The sequence below is a fragment of the Miscanthus floridulus genome, chromosome 17 (genome assembly GCF_019320115.1).
Source record: "Miscanthus floridulus cultivar M001 chromosome 17, ASM1932011v1, whole genome shotgun sequence".
In the NCBI taxonomy this organism is placed as follows: Eukaryota; Viridiplantae; Streptophyta; class Magnoliopsida; order Poales; family Poaceae; genus Miscanthus; species Miscanthus floridulus.
Genome location: NC_089596.1, coordinates 21729082 through 21744155, shown reverse-complemented (window position 1 = coordinate 21744155; position 15074 = coordinate 21729082). Strand labels below are relative to the sequence as shown.

The 15074-nt window shown below is 47.8% G+C and overlaps 1 protein-coding gene and 1 pseudogene across 1 annotated transcript; both read left to right on the top strand.

Moving 5' to 3' along the window:
- Positions 1-3508: 3508 nt before the first annotated feature.
- LOC136518853 (disease resistance protein Pik-2-like) lies at positions 3509-6529 on the top strand. Its single transcript, XM_066512532.1, has 3 exons — positions 3509-3617; positions 3714-4585; positions 4974-6529. Exons 2-3 carry the CDS (start codon positions 3738-3740, stop codon positions 5305-5307), a joined length of 1182 nt encoding a protein of 393 aa, XP_066368629.1. The 5' UTR covers positions 3509-3617; positions 3714-3737; the 3' UTR covers positions 5308-6529.
- A 3048-nt stretch (positions 6530-9577) lies between these two features.
- On the top strand, positions 9578-13819 carry LOC136515392 (protein TOPLESS-RELATED PROTEIN 2-like; annotated as a pseudogene).
- The last annotated feature ends 1255 nt before the right edge of the window (positions 13820-15074 follow it).

Here is a 15074-nt window from a genome sequence, read left to right as displayed (position 1 = left end):
GGGTCAACTAATCCAATAATTGCATCTCTGTCCAAAACATAGACAGAAACTAACATGCCACTTTAAACAGCTATAAATGGAGTTATACATGTCCAATAAATGTGGTTCTAGACTCTTTAGAAAGCTTAGCAAATTCTAAACAACTTTGTTGTAAACACCTAAAGCTAATTCTACTACTAAGAAGGCCCCACAGTAAGAACAAGGAAACCCTGTCTGGGTTTGGGCAGAAACAGCCACAGAGATTTAAGCAAGTATAACTCAAGATCTACTTAGCCAAAAATCATGATATTTAACTTTTTGGAAAGCTTAAGAAAAGTACTAAAACTCATGTATTGTCATCAAATCATGATTCATAACTTAACTGAGCCAATTAATTCAAACATGCAGAACTGTTCAGAATAGGAGCAAATCAAAATAGGGCATTTGTTATTTTTATAACTCTTAAACTATAAATCCTAAACTCATGAAATTTTTACCAGACAACAACAATCACCTTAGTAGCACTCCACAAAAATTTCACATTTATTTGAGCACATCAACTGCAGTTATAAAAAAAACAAGTAAGACTAGCATTCAAACCCTGACTGCACAAATCCATTTTTACAGCTAAAACTTTAAACTAAAACCTGACATATTATAGATCTAGTGCATAGAGAAGTTCACAAGGATTCCAAAAAGTCCTCATTTACTATTTTACGAATTTTCTACGATTTACTATGAATTTCCAAAGTTTCACCCGATTTACAACAAATAGGTCCCTCGAGGCACTATTCACTTGAGTCAATGACATCGCATTTAGGCCCTTCCCTTTAGTCGAATTTTAAGACGAGGTCCCTGACGCGAATTTTTGAAGAGCTGCACAGGAGCTCGCCGTTCGCCGGCCGGAGGAGGCCATACCGGCGGCAGCGGAGGAGGGCTGCCTGGCCTAGCCGCGGCCAGCTAAGGCCACACCTGGCCCTGGCCGGCCCAAGCTGCAGGCAGCAGTAGTGGCGCAGCAGCCGAGCAGCAGGACGGCACTGGCGGCTGGAGGCGGGCAGCCAAGGCGGTGAGCAGCGACGCTCCAGCGACGGACGGCTGAGGAGGAGGAGCGTGGCCGTCACAGGATGGAGAGGTGGAAAGGTTGGAGGAGGGAGCGACGGCAGCTGCGAGCTCCCGGCATGGCGAGCGAAACGGACAGGAGGAGACCGAGCAAAGGGAGAGAGAGTGAGTAGAATGGAGAGGAGGGAGGAGTGTGCTCAGGCTCGGCCTCTTCACATCCGAACAGCAGGTGGTGCGGTGGCGGACATGCAAGAGAGCGAGGACGCCACGCGGCGTTGCGCTCCAGCGGTCGGTCGGCCATGACGAGCTGAGCTTCAGACGTTACAGAGACAGAAGGAACAATACTACCGCAAAAGTACAACTGAAACTCCGACTTTCCCATCCTATAACTCCCGATCCCATGGTCCTGTGATCAAGGAACAAGAGGCAAAGTTGTACATCTATGTGAGGTGAACAATATTGCCTTAAGGATCAAGAGCTAAGTCGGCCTAGATTTGGAGATATGGATCTTCAAAAGGAGGGTACCTCAAAACTGAATTCAGCCGTTCAGTTACGGGATGACTGAAACCGTATTCTTCTCCCTCTTCTACTCCCAAGTACATCCAGTTTCAGCAAAAACGTCAGTAATACAAGTTGTATATCTATGGGAGTACTACAACTTTTATTAAAGGTTCATGAATTGGTTCGGCCTGGTTTGGGAGATACAGAGCACCAAATAAGCTAACCTGAAACTGAAATTTCCGTTCCCAGACTTAGAAAAATTTCAAGTGCTGAAAACAGCTGCTGATTCAAAGTTTGAGCCTCGGTTTGACTTGCTTACAAGCTGATCTAGCTCTTGGTCCAAAAATAAAGTTTGTTGTGCATAACATGGACTCCAACTTTTATTTAGGTTCCACTACCATTCAAAGAATCCAAGCCACAGTTCAAACCAAGTCAAAGTAGCCTCACGGTAAAGCTTAAATCTGAGTTTTAGACCGATTGATGCATTTTCTTGATCTCTGCTCAACACGAACCCTTCATGACTTTTGTTGTGGAGTTCAATTAGAGTCATTTGGGCAAGGTTGCAAGGTTTGGTTGATGACCTACATTTCCATTCACTTAATAGTGCAATTCAAGCACTTAGTAAAGTCATTCCAATAAGGATATAACTTATCATTTCATGTGACTTTTTGATTCCAAACTTCATGAAACTTTTCCAGTGATCCATATAGATGGGTATTGATGTGAGACACATGAAGATATTCCAATAACACCAGCCAAGCATATATCTTTAAAAGGGCCTATATGTAAAGCAAGGGTGCAACATCCGAGTTTAGGTTGGGGCTCATTCCCATAGGTTTGACCTTGACATCTCCACCACCACTTAACATGCCATGGTTGAGTTTAAACTCATTGCTTAACTGGTGACAAACACCTGGGGTGTTACACTCCGCACCGGTCACACGCGAGTTGGGCTTCCCAACTCGACCCGACCTGCGTGGCCGGTTGGCCGGCTCCTCTTGTGGGCTTGGGCTTGTAACATGGTAGTGGCATGGTTCTGTGTCGTGGTGCCCATGCATGGTTGTTCCACCACTACCGTCCTGATGGACCGTACTTTTTTCCGCGAAATAAAAAATTTTGGATGTCACATCGGATGTTTCGGGGATGTCGAAAGGGGTTTTTGGATACTAATAAAAAAACTAATTACATAGCTCGTCTGGAAACTGCGAGACGAATTTATTAAGCCTAATTAATCCATCATTAGCGCATGTTAGTTACTGTAGCACTAATGGCTAATCATGGACTAATTAGTCTTAAAACATTCGTCTCGCGATTTCCAACCAAACTGTGCAATTAGTTTTTTTTTTGTCTATATTTAATACTCCATGCATGTGCCGCAAGATTCGATACGATAATTTGGGGTGAAAATTTTTGGGAACTAAATCAAGCCTTTATGCACGCGTGATGTAGATGAGCTGCCATGTAGCACATCATCACTGCCGTTGATGCAACCTGATGAACGCTCGGCTGGGTCCTTCGCAGCGCAGCTGGTCAATGGTGGCGGTACTGATGAGCCGGGCCAGAGTAGTTTACTACCGACACATCAAACACGAAGCAGCAGAGCTGTTTTTCTGCGCAACTTCCTAGCTCTGCGTGACACACACGCACACGTTAATCAAACAATTGAAAAATGAAAAGCTCACCTTTTCTCTTGTCGTCAACTGGAAAAGTTGTCTGCCTGCTCGCTCTCTCTGTCTCTGTCTACTATTTTTAATTGTCTTGGCCCGCGGGCTTTTCAGCTTGCTCCAATCTCAAGAACATGGAACAGTAGTTCTATACATTTCTCTTTTCATTTGGAGCCACCCAATCTGTTCGCTCGTTGGTTTCAGCCAGCCCAAATCAGCCAACCAACAGTATTTTTTTCTCACAACAAATCAGCACCAGCTAGCCCAAACCAGCTCAGAAACCGACCAGCGAACAGGCCGACCATCGCAAGGGGCGTGAACCGAAGATCCAGCTGCTGCCCGGCTTCCTCGACCAGTCTGGCTTTCTCCTGCTACAGCTACAGGGCTCAGACCAAGAACAGGCGGTGAATCTAGGTGAGCCCACTGCCCACCTTTACCTTGCTTTCAATTTCAACACAAAAATCAGCCCCGCTTACTACTAGTCTTTTTAATGCAAGCTGCTGCGTGTAGGAGCCACCAATCGATATTGCAAGCATGGAGCTGGCGGTGAGGGCGATGGGGAGCCTGCTCCCCAAGCTGTGCGAGCTGCTCAAGGAGGAGTACGGCCTGCAGAAGGGCGTGAAGAAGAAGGTCCAGATTCTCTCACGGGAGCTCGAGGCTGCGCACGCCGTCCTCCGCGAGATCAGCGACATGCCACCGGACCAGCTCAACGCGCTGGTCAGGCTCTGGGCGCGTGATGTCAGGGAGGCGTCCTACGACATGGAGGACATCATCGACGCATTTCTGGTGCACGTCGATGCCCCTGAGCCTGCTACTGAGACACACAAGCTCCGCCGCCTCAGGAAAAAGGTGAGCAGCCTGTTCAAGAAGAGCAAGGCTCGCCGCAACATCTCTAGCCAGATCCAAGAAATCTACAAGAAGCTTGAGGGGTTGGCAGCAAGGCGTGACCGGTACAAGACACCCGACAGCGTTGTCACCAAGCCAGCAACGACCATCGACCCTCGCATCTTGAATCTGTACAAGAGTGCAACAGAGCTTGTTGGCATTGAGGGACCAAAGGATGAGCTCATAGATATGCTGTCCCTAGGGGATGACGGCGGTGATGCGTCTGGTCCTAAGAACAGTAAGAAGATGAAGATAGTCTCTGTTGTTGGATTTGGAGGACTGGGCAAGACTACTCTTGCAAAAGCTGTATATGACCAGCTTAAACCGCGGTTCAAGTGGGGAGCTTTTATTCCGGTGGGTCGAAACCCTGACATCAAGAAAGTCCTTAGAGACATTCTTGTTGGCCTTGATAAGGAGAAGTTCATGAATTTGAATATGACCATGTTGGATGAAAAGCAACTCATGGACGAACTCAAGGAATTCGTCCATGAAAAGAGGTACGAGTTTAATCACTCAACACAATGTTGCTCACTGCATACATGCATATATAGAGACTTAATTATATTTCAGTAAGTATGTAGCAAATTCTTTCCTCATATCTTATTTATTTTATATATTACATTAAGGCTGGAAGGAGCTAGCATGTTCCACTTCAAGTCTATAAATTACCACAGTAATCTTGGATCCATACACAATTGATTTAAAAGAGTCATAAAGAAGTAAATTTGTATTTTCAGCAATAAGCGTAACTAGTTGTATGAAATACAAATCTACAACCACCTGTTCTTTTTTATGGTCGATAATGCCACTGCTCTGTTCTTTATATGCTTTCTCATTTTAATTACCAACTCATGAAGGCAATTACGCTGTCATGTAAATGTGTAGGTGTTTCATTGTCATTGATGATATATGGGACAAGGAGTCATGGAAATTAATCATATGTGCTCTGCAAGAAATTAATTGTGGAAGTAGACTTGTGATCACTAGTATTTATGAAGTTGCCACATATGCTGGTCAAGCTTATAAAATACAGCCGCTTTCTCATGATAACTCGAAAAAGTTACTGTATGCAAGAATAGTTGATGGTGAAGGGAAGTACATCGATAGTCCTTTGGCTGACGAATGTGAAAAGGTTTTGAAGAAATGTGGTGGTGTGCCACTAGCTATAATTACAATAGCCAGTTTGTTGGCTAGTAAACCAAGGGAGGATTGGTCTTGAGGTCTACAACTCTATTGGTTTTGGGCATAAAGGCAATGATGACGTAGATAATACCAGAAAGATATTGTCCTTTAGCTACTATGATTTGCCTTCATATCTAAAGCCTTGCTTGTTGTATCTAAGCATATTTCCGGAAGATTATGTGATAAGGAAAAATAGATTGATATGGATGTGGATCGTTGAAGGTTTCACCTCTGAGGAACAAGCAGCAGCAGCAGCAGGGGTAGGATTATTTGAGCTTGGGGAGAGGTACTTTAATGAATTGATAAATAGAAACATGATCCAGGCACAGGAGACACAATATGAAGGGTACGTTCATGCATGCTCAGTTCATGATATGGTTCTTGATTTGATACATCAATTATCGAGTGAAGAAAATTTTGTCACTGTATTGAATGGTGGTGAGCGACAGAAACTTCAGGGGAGCATTTGAATGGTGTGTTGAAGAGCACAACGTTGGTCTACTGTCTAAATGTGGAGAAAGTGAGGTCCGTCTTTGCTGGTCGGTATGATTTTTGTGCATTGTGCCCACGCGTCCCATTTTTACGTGTAGTAGACTGCGGCGGAGATGTGCCACGTCATCTTGGGAGTTTACTTCACTTGAGGTACCTTCGACTACATCGTATCACTGAGCTTCCTAGGGAGGTAAGATATCTGAGATTTCTGCAAACACTGGATTTATGGGACCCCCGGATAGAGGACTGCGTTGTCACTTGTTTGCCTACGAGCTAGTGATGTTTGGGAAATAAGAGTCCCAGCAGGTTTGATCGGTAATAAGCTCACGTCACTGCAAGAGCTACGTATATGGTGTGGAGGTGAAGATGCTATAATAATGCAGTTTGTGGAGGAGCTGGGCCTGCTGAAGGAACTGAGGGTGCTCGAGACTATACGGGGTTCAAGTGGTACAGGACTAAATCTAGCTAGCTCCTCTCCTTTGAATTATTATTAGTCCTAGCTCAATCGGGTTCTCCTACACACTATTCCGGGCAACTTAGATTATCTAAATAAATGGTTGCTCCGTGTTAAGTAAGGGTGGGTGGGCCGTGATAGTTAACATAAAAATATCCGGATTGCCTTGTTCTCGCTTGCATGCATGTAGGGCCTGTTTGCTTTTGGCTCAGATTCTGAACACCAGCGGCTGGATCTGCTGCCTAGCTCAGATTCCGATCCAAACACTTAGGATTGCAGTGGCCATGCATGCATGTCACCAAGTTGGCCGTGTTGTCTCACAAATGCCATAGTCTGCCAACCGGTTGGCCGTGTTTGCGTGGCTCAAGGCAGATTCATTCATAACATTATGAATTGTGGTGTCTAACTACTGAAGGAACGTAATTAGAAATGCAAGGAAAAGCACTCAGTTTTTTTTCCGAATACGCAAAAGATTTGCGTATCATTGTAATTAATAATAAGAGTTTAACCGTACAAACGACACGCTTCTGATGAGCGCGCTAGGTGGTCTTACAGCTATGACTGGACCTTCCTAGCCGACTGTTACAAACCTCGATATTACATAAATGGTAAATAACCGAACTAAGAGTACCGCAGTGACCTACGGAGGTGGATGTCTCCACTGCTGGTTGTGCGACCCAACTCCGCCATCCGAGAAGAACATTCTTCTACCAGTCCTGTTGTTGGTTGCTGGGAACAGCTCGTCCAGAGCCTCCACTTGGCTCGGCGTCAAGTTCCCTGCGAATATGTCGTCGTATGTTCCCTTGGACACAGATGAAACAGTAGCTACCGACGGCACGATGCCCATCCTCTGCATGAGGAGTACCTCGCCCCGCTTGGAGGTCGGTATGTGCGCCAGTGACTGAGCGGCAATCTGTCTGCTCCTGATTGGCAGGGGCCTTTTGGTTGCCGCCTTCTACCTTGGTGGAGTGGCGATTAAGGGCGACCTTCGCTTGAGCTGCACCTCCTCGATAAACCATGCGAGATGCCGAGCGGCCTCGCGCGGCGTGGGCGTCGCATCACTGGGGTCGGGCGTGGCTTGGCTATCCGGCTAGCCCTCCTTCGTCGGCGTAGAAGGGTCGGGTGTGGCTTGGCCGTACGAATGGCCGTCCAGCGTCGACGTAGAAGTAGCCGCCATGTGCTTGGTCGGCTCGAACCCAGGTGTGCAGACCTCACTGTCATCCCCTGGCGCCATAGCACCCACGTCGTGCACTGGGGACCCATCGCCAGAGAACTGGTGTCCACCACCGAAGTTTGAACCTCCTAAGAGACAGTTGCCGCAGCATGCAGGCACCCAGGCGCTGGTGTGACCACTGGTCGGCTCGTGATGAGCGAGGCGGCAAGCTCGTCCAGCATCGGGTCGACCGAGACAAGCCAAACGGGAGGCCCTGCGCCCTCGCACAACGCCTCCGCTAGTGGATCTGGCTCGAGCAAGCCGCGTGCGGCAGTCGAAGCAGTGGTGTAGTCGGCAGGCGCACCCATGCTGATGTCCGTCGACGGGACACCCCTACGCCGTTGGCGTCGTTTCGAGCATCGACGGTTGCCATCGGCACACCCCACGACTCCCTGCGCGGTCCCATCCGAGGTCGGTGGACTGCCGAGAAGTGCGTGCTGGGAGGCCGGTGTGTTGTCAACACGAGCTGAGCGGCGAGGCCGGCCACCACCCTTCGGGGCCAACTTGGATCGCTTGTAGTCCCACGCGAGGTGGCGGAATTCGTGGCAGCACAGGCAACGGCGTGGCAATCGACAGGTCGCTACTCGGTGCGAGTAGGAGAGGTAGTTGAAACATCTGTCGTGGAGCTATGCTGGGATCTTCCGAGCCGATCCGCGCAGACCTGGGCCGCGGTGAGGCTCAGCTGAGGCAGCCGCAGGTCCCGCTTCCTATCGGGGTAGGATCTCCCGCCACCCGTCGGCGTTGGGGGGCAGAGACCCGTCTGCGAGCGCCGAGGCATTGGCGGGCAGGGACCCGACCATCCACGACTGAGCAGGCAAGCCGTGCACTAGCTGGGGACGCGGCCAGTTGCGCTTCCTCCGCCATCGCACAGGTCCCTGTCTAGCGTCCGCTCCGCCGTGCCCTAGAACCACGGCTGAACGAGTCTCGCGCGCGGGGGACGCTGCGGCCGGCTTCGCAGGGCGACGAGCGGCCTCTAGGTAGGTTTGTGGGGCGATCGTCGTCGGCCCATTGACGGCCCTTCGTGTGCCTCCCGAAGACGGGTAGAACGGAGCCACGGACGATGAGAGCATGGAGCCTGGCGTCGGCGGCGGCGGGGACGCCGAGGGAATCTACGAGGTGCTCTAGAGCTGGATCCTGCGGGTCGAGCTCAATGGAGCTGCAGATGGAGGTGGTGGTCATGGCGCAGAGGCCCGGCGCTGTCTCGGCGTGGACAGGGAGGGAGTCCACAGAGGCGCTCCGGCACCGGAGGTGGCTGCGGTGGAAGGGCGCGGCATCGTTGGCTTTGGACGCGGCATCCCAGCTCCGGCCGCGGTGACCACGGTGGTTGGGCCCGGCGTCGGCAGCGGCTAGGGCGGACAGGGCGCTCCAGCGCCGTCTCCCGTGTTGGTGAGGTCCGCCGGTCCAAGGAGGCTCCCATCGAAGGCGCCCGCCATCACCGGGGAGGCAGCCCGCAGCGGCGATGATGGGGCGCAGGCGCGGTGAGGTTAGGGTTGGCTGTGCAGTGGGACACCGGTGGAGGGGCCCGACGCGGGCAGCATCGTCGGCCGTGCCACATGCTCACGCGCGCCCGCGCACAGGAGAGGAGAGGAGGGGTGCGCGGATGCAGGGAGGTGGGGGAAGCCATCCCCTACGGTGGCGGTGCGGGCCCTGTGGGCGGAGGCGGCGTCCGCACAGCCTCGGCGTCCGCACCCACGACTAGCAGCAAATCCGGCTGGTGGGGCCGGGTTCGCCGGAAGCGGAGGGGGAGGGGACAACTGGCGGCGGCGGTGGCGGGTTGGGGGCGTCGCTGGCTAGACTTGTGGGGCTCGAGGAGGGAGTAGGGGAGGGGGGACAAGCGGGGGAGGGGGCCGCCGGTGCCAGGATGGCGGCAGATGGCAACGGCGGCGGGGGGTGGGTGCCGGCCGCCAGGGGTCGCCAACCCTAGGGGAGCCAACTCATCCTAGAAAAGGGAATATTGTCTTTGTTTTTTTGAAAGAAAGCTTGTATCTTTGTTTTGGTTGGAATGTGTATGTTGTGTTTCTATGATGATGACAGGGAATTCATGAGTGGCCGTCGAGTGTGCACGTGCTTTTTTTCTTTTTCCTCGAAGTTCAATATATTTGTATTTATTTGCTAACCGTATCGAACAAATGGTAGGCATGTATGGAAATGAGCAAAGCCCCTGAGTTAGTAACCAAGGCCTGGAAGTTGGTGGACGACATCGTTGGCTCAGGACATATTCAAATACTACGTATGCCAGATCCGACCTCATCTTCAAGCAAAGTATGTTCAGCAACATTTGCATGCATGTACATCTTCCATTTAAATTAATGAAAGGAATATCACACATCAGTATCTGTTCGTGTGCTTATGATTTTCATGACATAGCACACACCGAACAATTCGGTAGAATTTAAGACTGTTATGTTCATATTCAGAACAGTATATAATTCTGATAAGCATTGTGTTTTATTTGTTTTCTTCGTAGATTATGCGCTTGCTGTACACAGATAATGGGGTGGCACTTTTGGCTCTCAGCTCCAATGCTGTTCATAAGCTGTGGAAATGGGAGCACAGGGACAAGAATCCACGTGGCAAGGTTAGATAGGACCACTAGCTTAAGATTTCAACATTGTAGTTCTGTTTGGTTGTTTTCTAAAAACCATCCATCATTACTTTTCGTTAGTCGTCCAAATCTGTTCCACCTGTACTATGGCAACCGGAAAATGGCATTCCACTGACAAACGACACCATTGATGGCAATGACCCTAAAGAAGCAACAGCCTGCACTGCACTATCCACAAATGACAGCTATCTAATTTCTGCTTCTGGTGGCAAAGTCTCATTGTTCAACATGATGACATTCGAGGTATGTCTTCTTCAGTTGTCTATAACAATAAGTAGTTAATTCCATGATTGATCTCTTACAAATCATGCATGACAACTTCCGTAAAATAATTTTTATTTCGTAGTTGCACCATGGCCTTTCTTTGGCTTTACTGATCTTGTGCAATCTCTCATATATAGGTCTTGATTACTTTCATGGCACCTCCACCTGCTGCAACTTTCCTTGCAGTCTACCCGTTAAACAATAACATCATAGCTATTGGAAGGGAGGACTCTTCTGTTCAAATCTACAATGTCCGTAGAGACGAAGTGAGTATTGAACATGAATATGTCATCCCCTGTTTGCATGAATCTCATAGGATTGGCAAAACTTATTATATATAGTTCTCACTGGAAATGCATTAGTGTACCCATTGCAAAATAATATGATCTCGTTGCAGACTATATATCCCCTCATATTTTACTTATGTATTAGGATATCATAAGATTGTAGATGTTGTTTTATATATGTTCTTTTTGACATAACAAATTATGTACCTTTTGCGCACTTTGAGCAGATACTACCACAAGGTACACATATTACATAGCAACTTTGTGGTAGCTCCCGTCAACAATATGAAGAGTAGTAAGTACCTCGTGGTATATTGACACAAAAAACCTTCACAAACCATACATATGTTGTTAGCTCGACATTTAAAAATTTGAGAATTTTTAATGATAATGGATTCTTCCTATGTGAAATATTATGCTTAGTGTACTAATTACCGTTTAGTTTATATTTAACATCAACATGCCAAAATATCAATGTATCTTAATCGAATTGCACAGGTTACAACTGTGCTCACGGGTCATCACAAAAAGATAACTGGACTAGCATTTTCGCAATCAATGGAGGTGCTTGTATCTTCAGGTGCTGATGCTCAGGTGTGAATTCTAATATATATCAAAGTTAGGACTAGTGATTTTGTTTTTGCTTATAAATTTAAGGGATGCTGAATTAAATACATTCAAATGTTATGTGTCGGTGTTTTGTGAACCGACTAGTAAATTTAGTGCCGCGCAGCTCTGGGAATCGATGGAAGCACTCAAGACATGGGGAGATTATACTGGTTCAGGCCAGACCCCTACGTCCAGTCTCAGAGGGGTTCGAGTTCATGTTTCTCGGTTCAAGTGCTCAGTTGGCTTACAATGGGGGTGCTCGTAAGTGTGGGTTTAGAAGGGAGAGGACGAGAGAGAGAGAGAGAGAGAGAGAGAGAGAGATCCCTCCAGAGCCAGAGAGAGTGTTTCCTTTTTTCCGTCCGCTAGAATGAAGGCCCGGTTCCCCTTATATGCTTCCGGGGGCCGAGTGACAATTGAAAGAAAAGGGTTCCCCCGACCCGAGTGGTCGAGAGCCCAAGGGGAGGGCGGCGGTTGGCGAGCCCGGTCCGTGGGCCCTCTGCGTCTTGTACCAGCTTATGTTGCATGCTCGGATGTCGTCACAGGTTCCTGTTCTCCACGTCGAGGTATGGTGCGCCATAGCGGCACAGTGTGGGTCATGGCTGTCCTCTTGTAGTCCTGTGGGATGTGGGCGCATAGTGCGAGTCGTGGCCTTCGTCCTTGCGCCTACTTCCCCCGGGGGGGCGTCGTGCACTAGTTTGAGTCTATGGCTGCCGTCCTCTGCTGACCGGCCGCCCTCCTAATCATGAAGGGGGTGGCGAGGCGTCGTCCCCGACCACACGTAGGTGGTCGGGGTCAACTTCTTTGGCCGGTTCCGAGGAGTCAAGTCCCTGGATGTGAGACCCGTGCTCTATGGCGAACGTGGCCATACACCTGCCCGTCGAGTCGTGTTTGAGCGGTCTTGTGCCATATCCTGACATCGCCTGGCCACGGAGTGGCCTTCTGAATTGGTGGGGGGAGCGATCCGAGGGGTGATGGCTCACTCCAAGACCCTGTGGTCCGAAGGGTGGTCGATGCATCCTAAGGCCCCGCGGTCCGTTGGGTGGTCGTCGTCCTTTTGGTCTGAGTGGGTGTGCGGTGCGTGCACGTCTCGTTGCGGCAGGCGCATTGAATGCGCCAACCTCCCCCGGTGTTATCCATTGACGGTCAGCCGAGGCCCGGGGTGGTCGAGGTCGTGCCTCGTATCCTGACCCGACTGCGTGGTCGGGGGGAGCGAGTGGTCGAGGCGCTACGCGGATGATGGGTCGTGGCCTACTGGGCCACCCGAAGTGCGCTTTCCTCTGGCGTAAGCCGCGTTGTGGGGTAACCGGGGTATGCTCCCCCGACATTATGTTAGTCGCATTTCATACCATCCATTAGTCTATTTTCTAAAATATATAAAGATCTATAAATACACTCCACTTTCTAAAAGGTATAATATCTAAAAATACAGTATTGTTTCTTTCTGAATCATTCTTTTCTTGTTTTTTGCAATGAAATGAAATTTGCAGCTATGTGTTTGGAGCATTGATGGTTGGGAGAAGAAGAAATCAAGATACATCAAACATCCATCTAATGGTTGCGGTGCTTTAGTTGGTGATACAATGGTGCAGTTTCACTATGATGGAACGCATCTTTTAGTAGTTCATGAGAGTCAGTTGGCGATCTATGATTGGCAATTGGAATGCTTGTGCTCGGTAAGTCATTCACAACATTTTCATAACAATATATTTGCATCTCTTAGTAATCATATGTTGTCTTGTCTATTGAGTTGGAGTACTAACATATTACATGATTTACATCATGCTTGTCGAATGCTCCTAATCATATCCATGCATTGTAATAAGCACACTACACATTGATATTTGACCTTCCATAACTTGATAATGCAGTGGTACCCAAGAGATGCACTCCCTGCTCCAATTTCAAGTGCGGTATACTCACTTGGTTGTTTGTTGGTCTATGCTGGATTTCGTGATGGTGCAATTGGAATATTCCAGGTAGAATCTCTTACGCTACAGTTCTGGATAGCACCCTCTGCCTACGTACCATCTTCAAAATCCAGGTATGTGGAGTTTCAAGCAGTTTCTATTTTTTTGTTTGAGTGGTACTTTCAATTCGGGTAACAAACGTCTTGTTTTCGTTGCCTCTCTGGTTTCCAGCGTTGGTGAAACTGTCTATCCCACGGTCATCGCAACACATCCTTGGAAGCCTAACCAGATTGCAGTGGGCATGAGCGATGGTGCAGTTTATGTGCTGGAGCCGTTGGATACAGACGACGGACAAGTGGGGAGCGACACCTCCTCAGAACAACGTCCACCTAGTAATGTCAGCAGCAGCGGTGGTGACAGCCAACCGAGTGTCTGATCAGCCGATGAGTTGACATGGCAATGCTTGCTTGGCCTACGATGATAGATTGAGTTAAATATTTTGCTTGGCCTCTAGACACATATTCAGTCAAATGGAACTGATTTTTTATGCACCCATCCAGTTATGTGTACACCATCCATCGTCAGATCTCCCTGAGATCTATATATCTGAGACTAGTGTTTTCAAGTCATTGAGGACTTCCTTATTTGTAATAAATATGCACGTTGCTAGTGGGTGAGACATTTCCCTCCCCATCTCTCTTCTTCTTTATTCAAAAAACATAATTGGATAGTGAGCAATGTATTTTCTTATCTTATTGTATTATATACAAATACCTTGGGGACAATGCTGAGTATCAGCCTACCCAATTCTCCCGTCAAGTTGGCTTAGGTTGAATTGCAATTGCAATACTCTCGTTTGGTGAATAATGTGAGATTTCGACATGCATTGTAAAAACTCGTTTCAAGTGGAGAAAATTGTCCTTGGATAATATAGTATATAGAACATATATATGTGAGTTAGTTTGCATATCGTGACTTACTAAAATAATTATGAGAAAAGCATTCAGGTAAAGAAAAAATACAGAGGGAAATGAGAATGGCAAAATATTTTTTGTTATTTAGGCCTCTAAACGCACTATTATCATTCCTAAGTAGTTATCAATTTTCATAATTTGTAACGATGATCTTGTTTATCTTTAAATAATTAGATAGCTTATCTTCAAGCTAACATCAAATTCATTAGATTCAACCTAAACCTATTGATGCTTAGGACCTCCATGACCACTGTTAACCAAAAGACCCTAAACCTATTGAAGCTTGGGACCACGAAAAAACCCATGAGTTTCGACCTGATTTATACCTCATGTTGGAGACAAATGAGTGCCCTTCTAAACATTTGGAGTTTGTCCAGAAAAAAAAATCATAAGAAAAGGTCAGTCTCAGAGAATGCTGACTGTCACTGTTACAAATGGGGAACGAAGTTACTTATATATGACAGTTGGTGTTCCTTGTTTTCGCTCAAAAGAAATGGGGAAAAGGCCATTTCAAGGGCTTCACCATTCACACATCCTTTCCTTCCTCACTGCAAATAATATCAGTAATGAATATACAACAATGTATCAGTTTCCACAAAGACCCCACGGCGAAAATCAGACCCACTGATATCTGCAAACAACAGTTCCAATTCCTCGTACAAAATGGGGAAAAGAAAGAAAGGCAAAGTGGGCAACCATACATCCGCCAAAAAAGGCACACCCAAGCAGCCCCACTGCAAAAAGGACTATTACCAAACTGGTTATCAACCCTGACAAGAGAAACCCAAAGTGTGCAGGTGATATCAACCAGGACCATGGCCTCAACATGAAGACCACCCTAAACCACTCCCATGTGTCTTCTATCACTGCCTTGCTTGGGACTAGCATTTACTGGAGCGCACAGGTAAAAAACAACTGAGACCACAACTGAGCTCCAAGCAATCAGATTACCAGGCAAAAGGCCAGAGCCAATGAGCCATTGCTGATCATACTATCTGG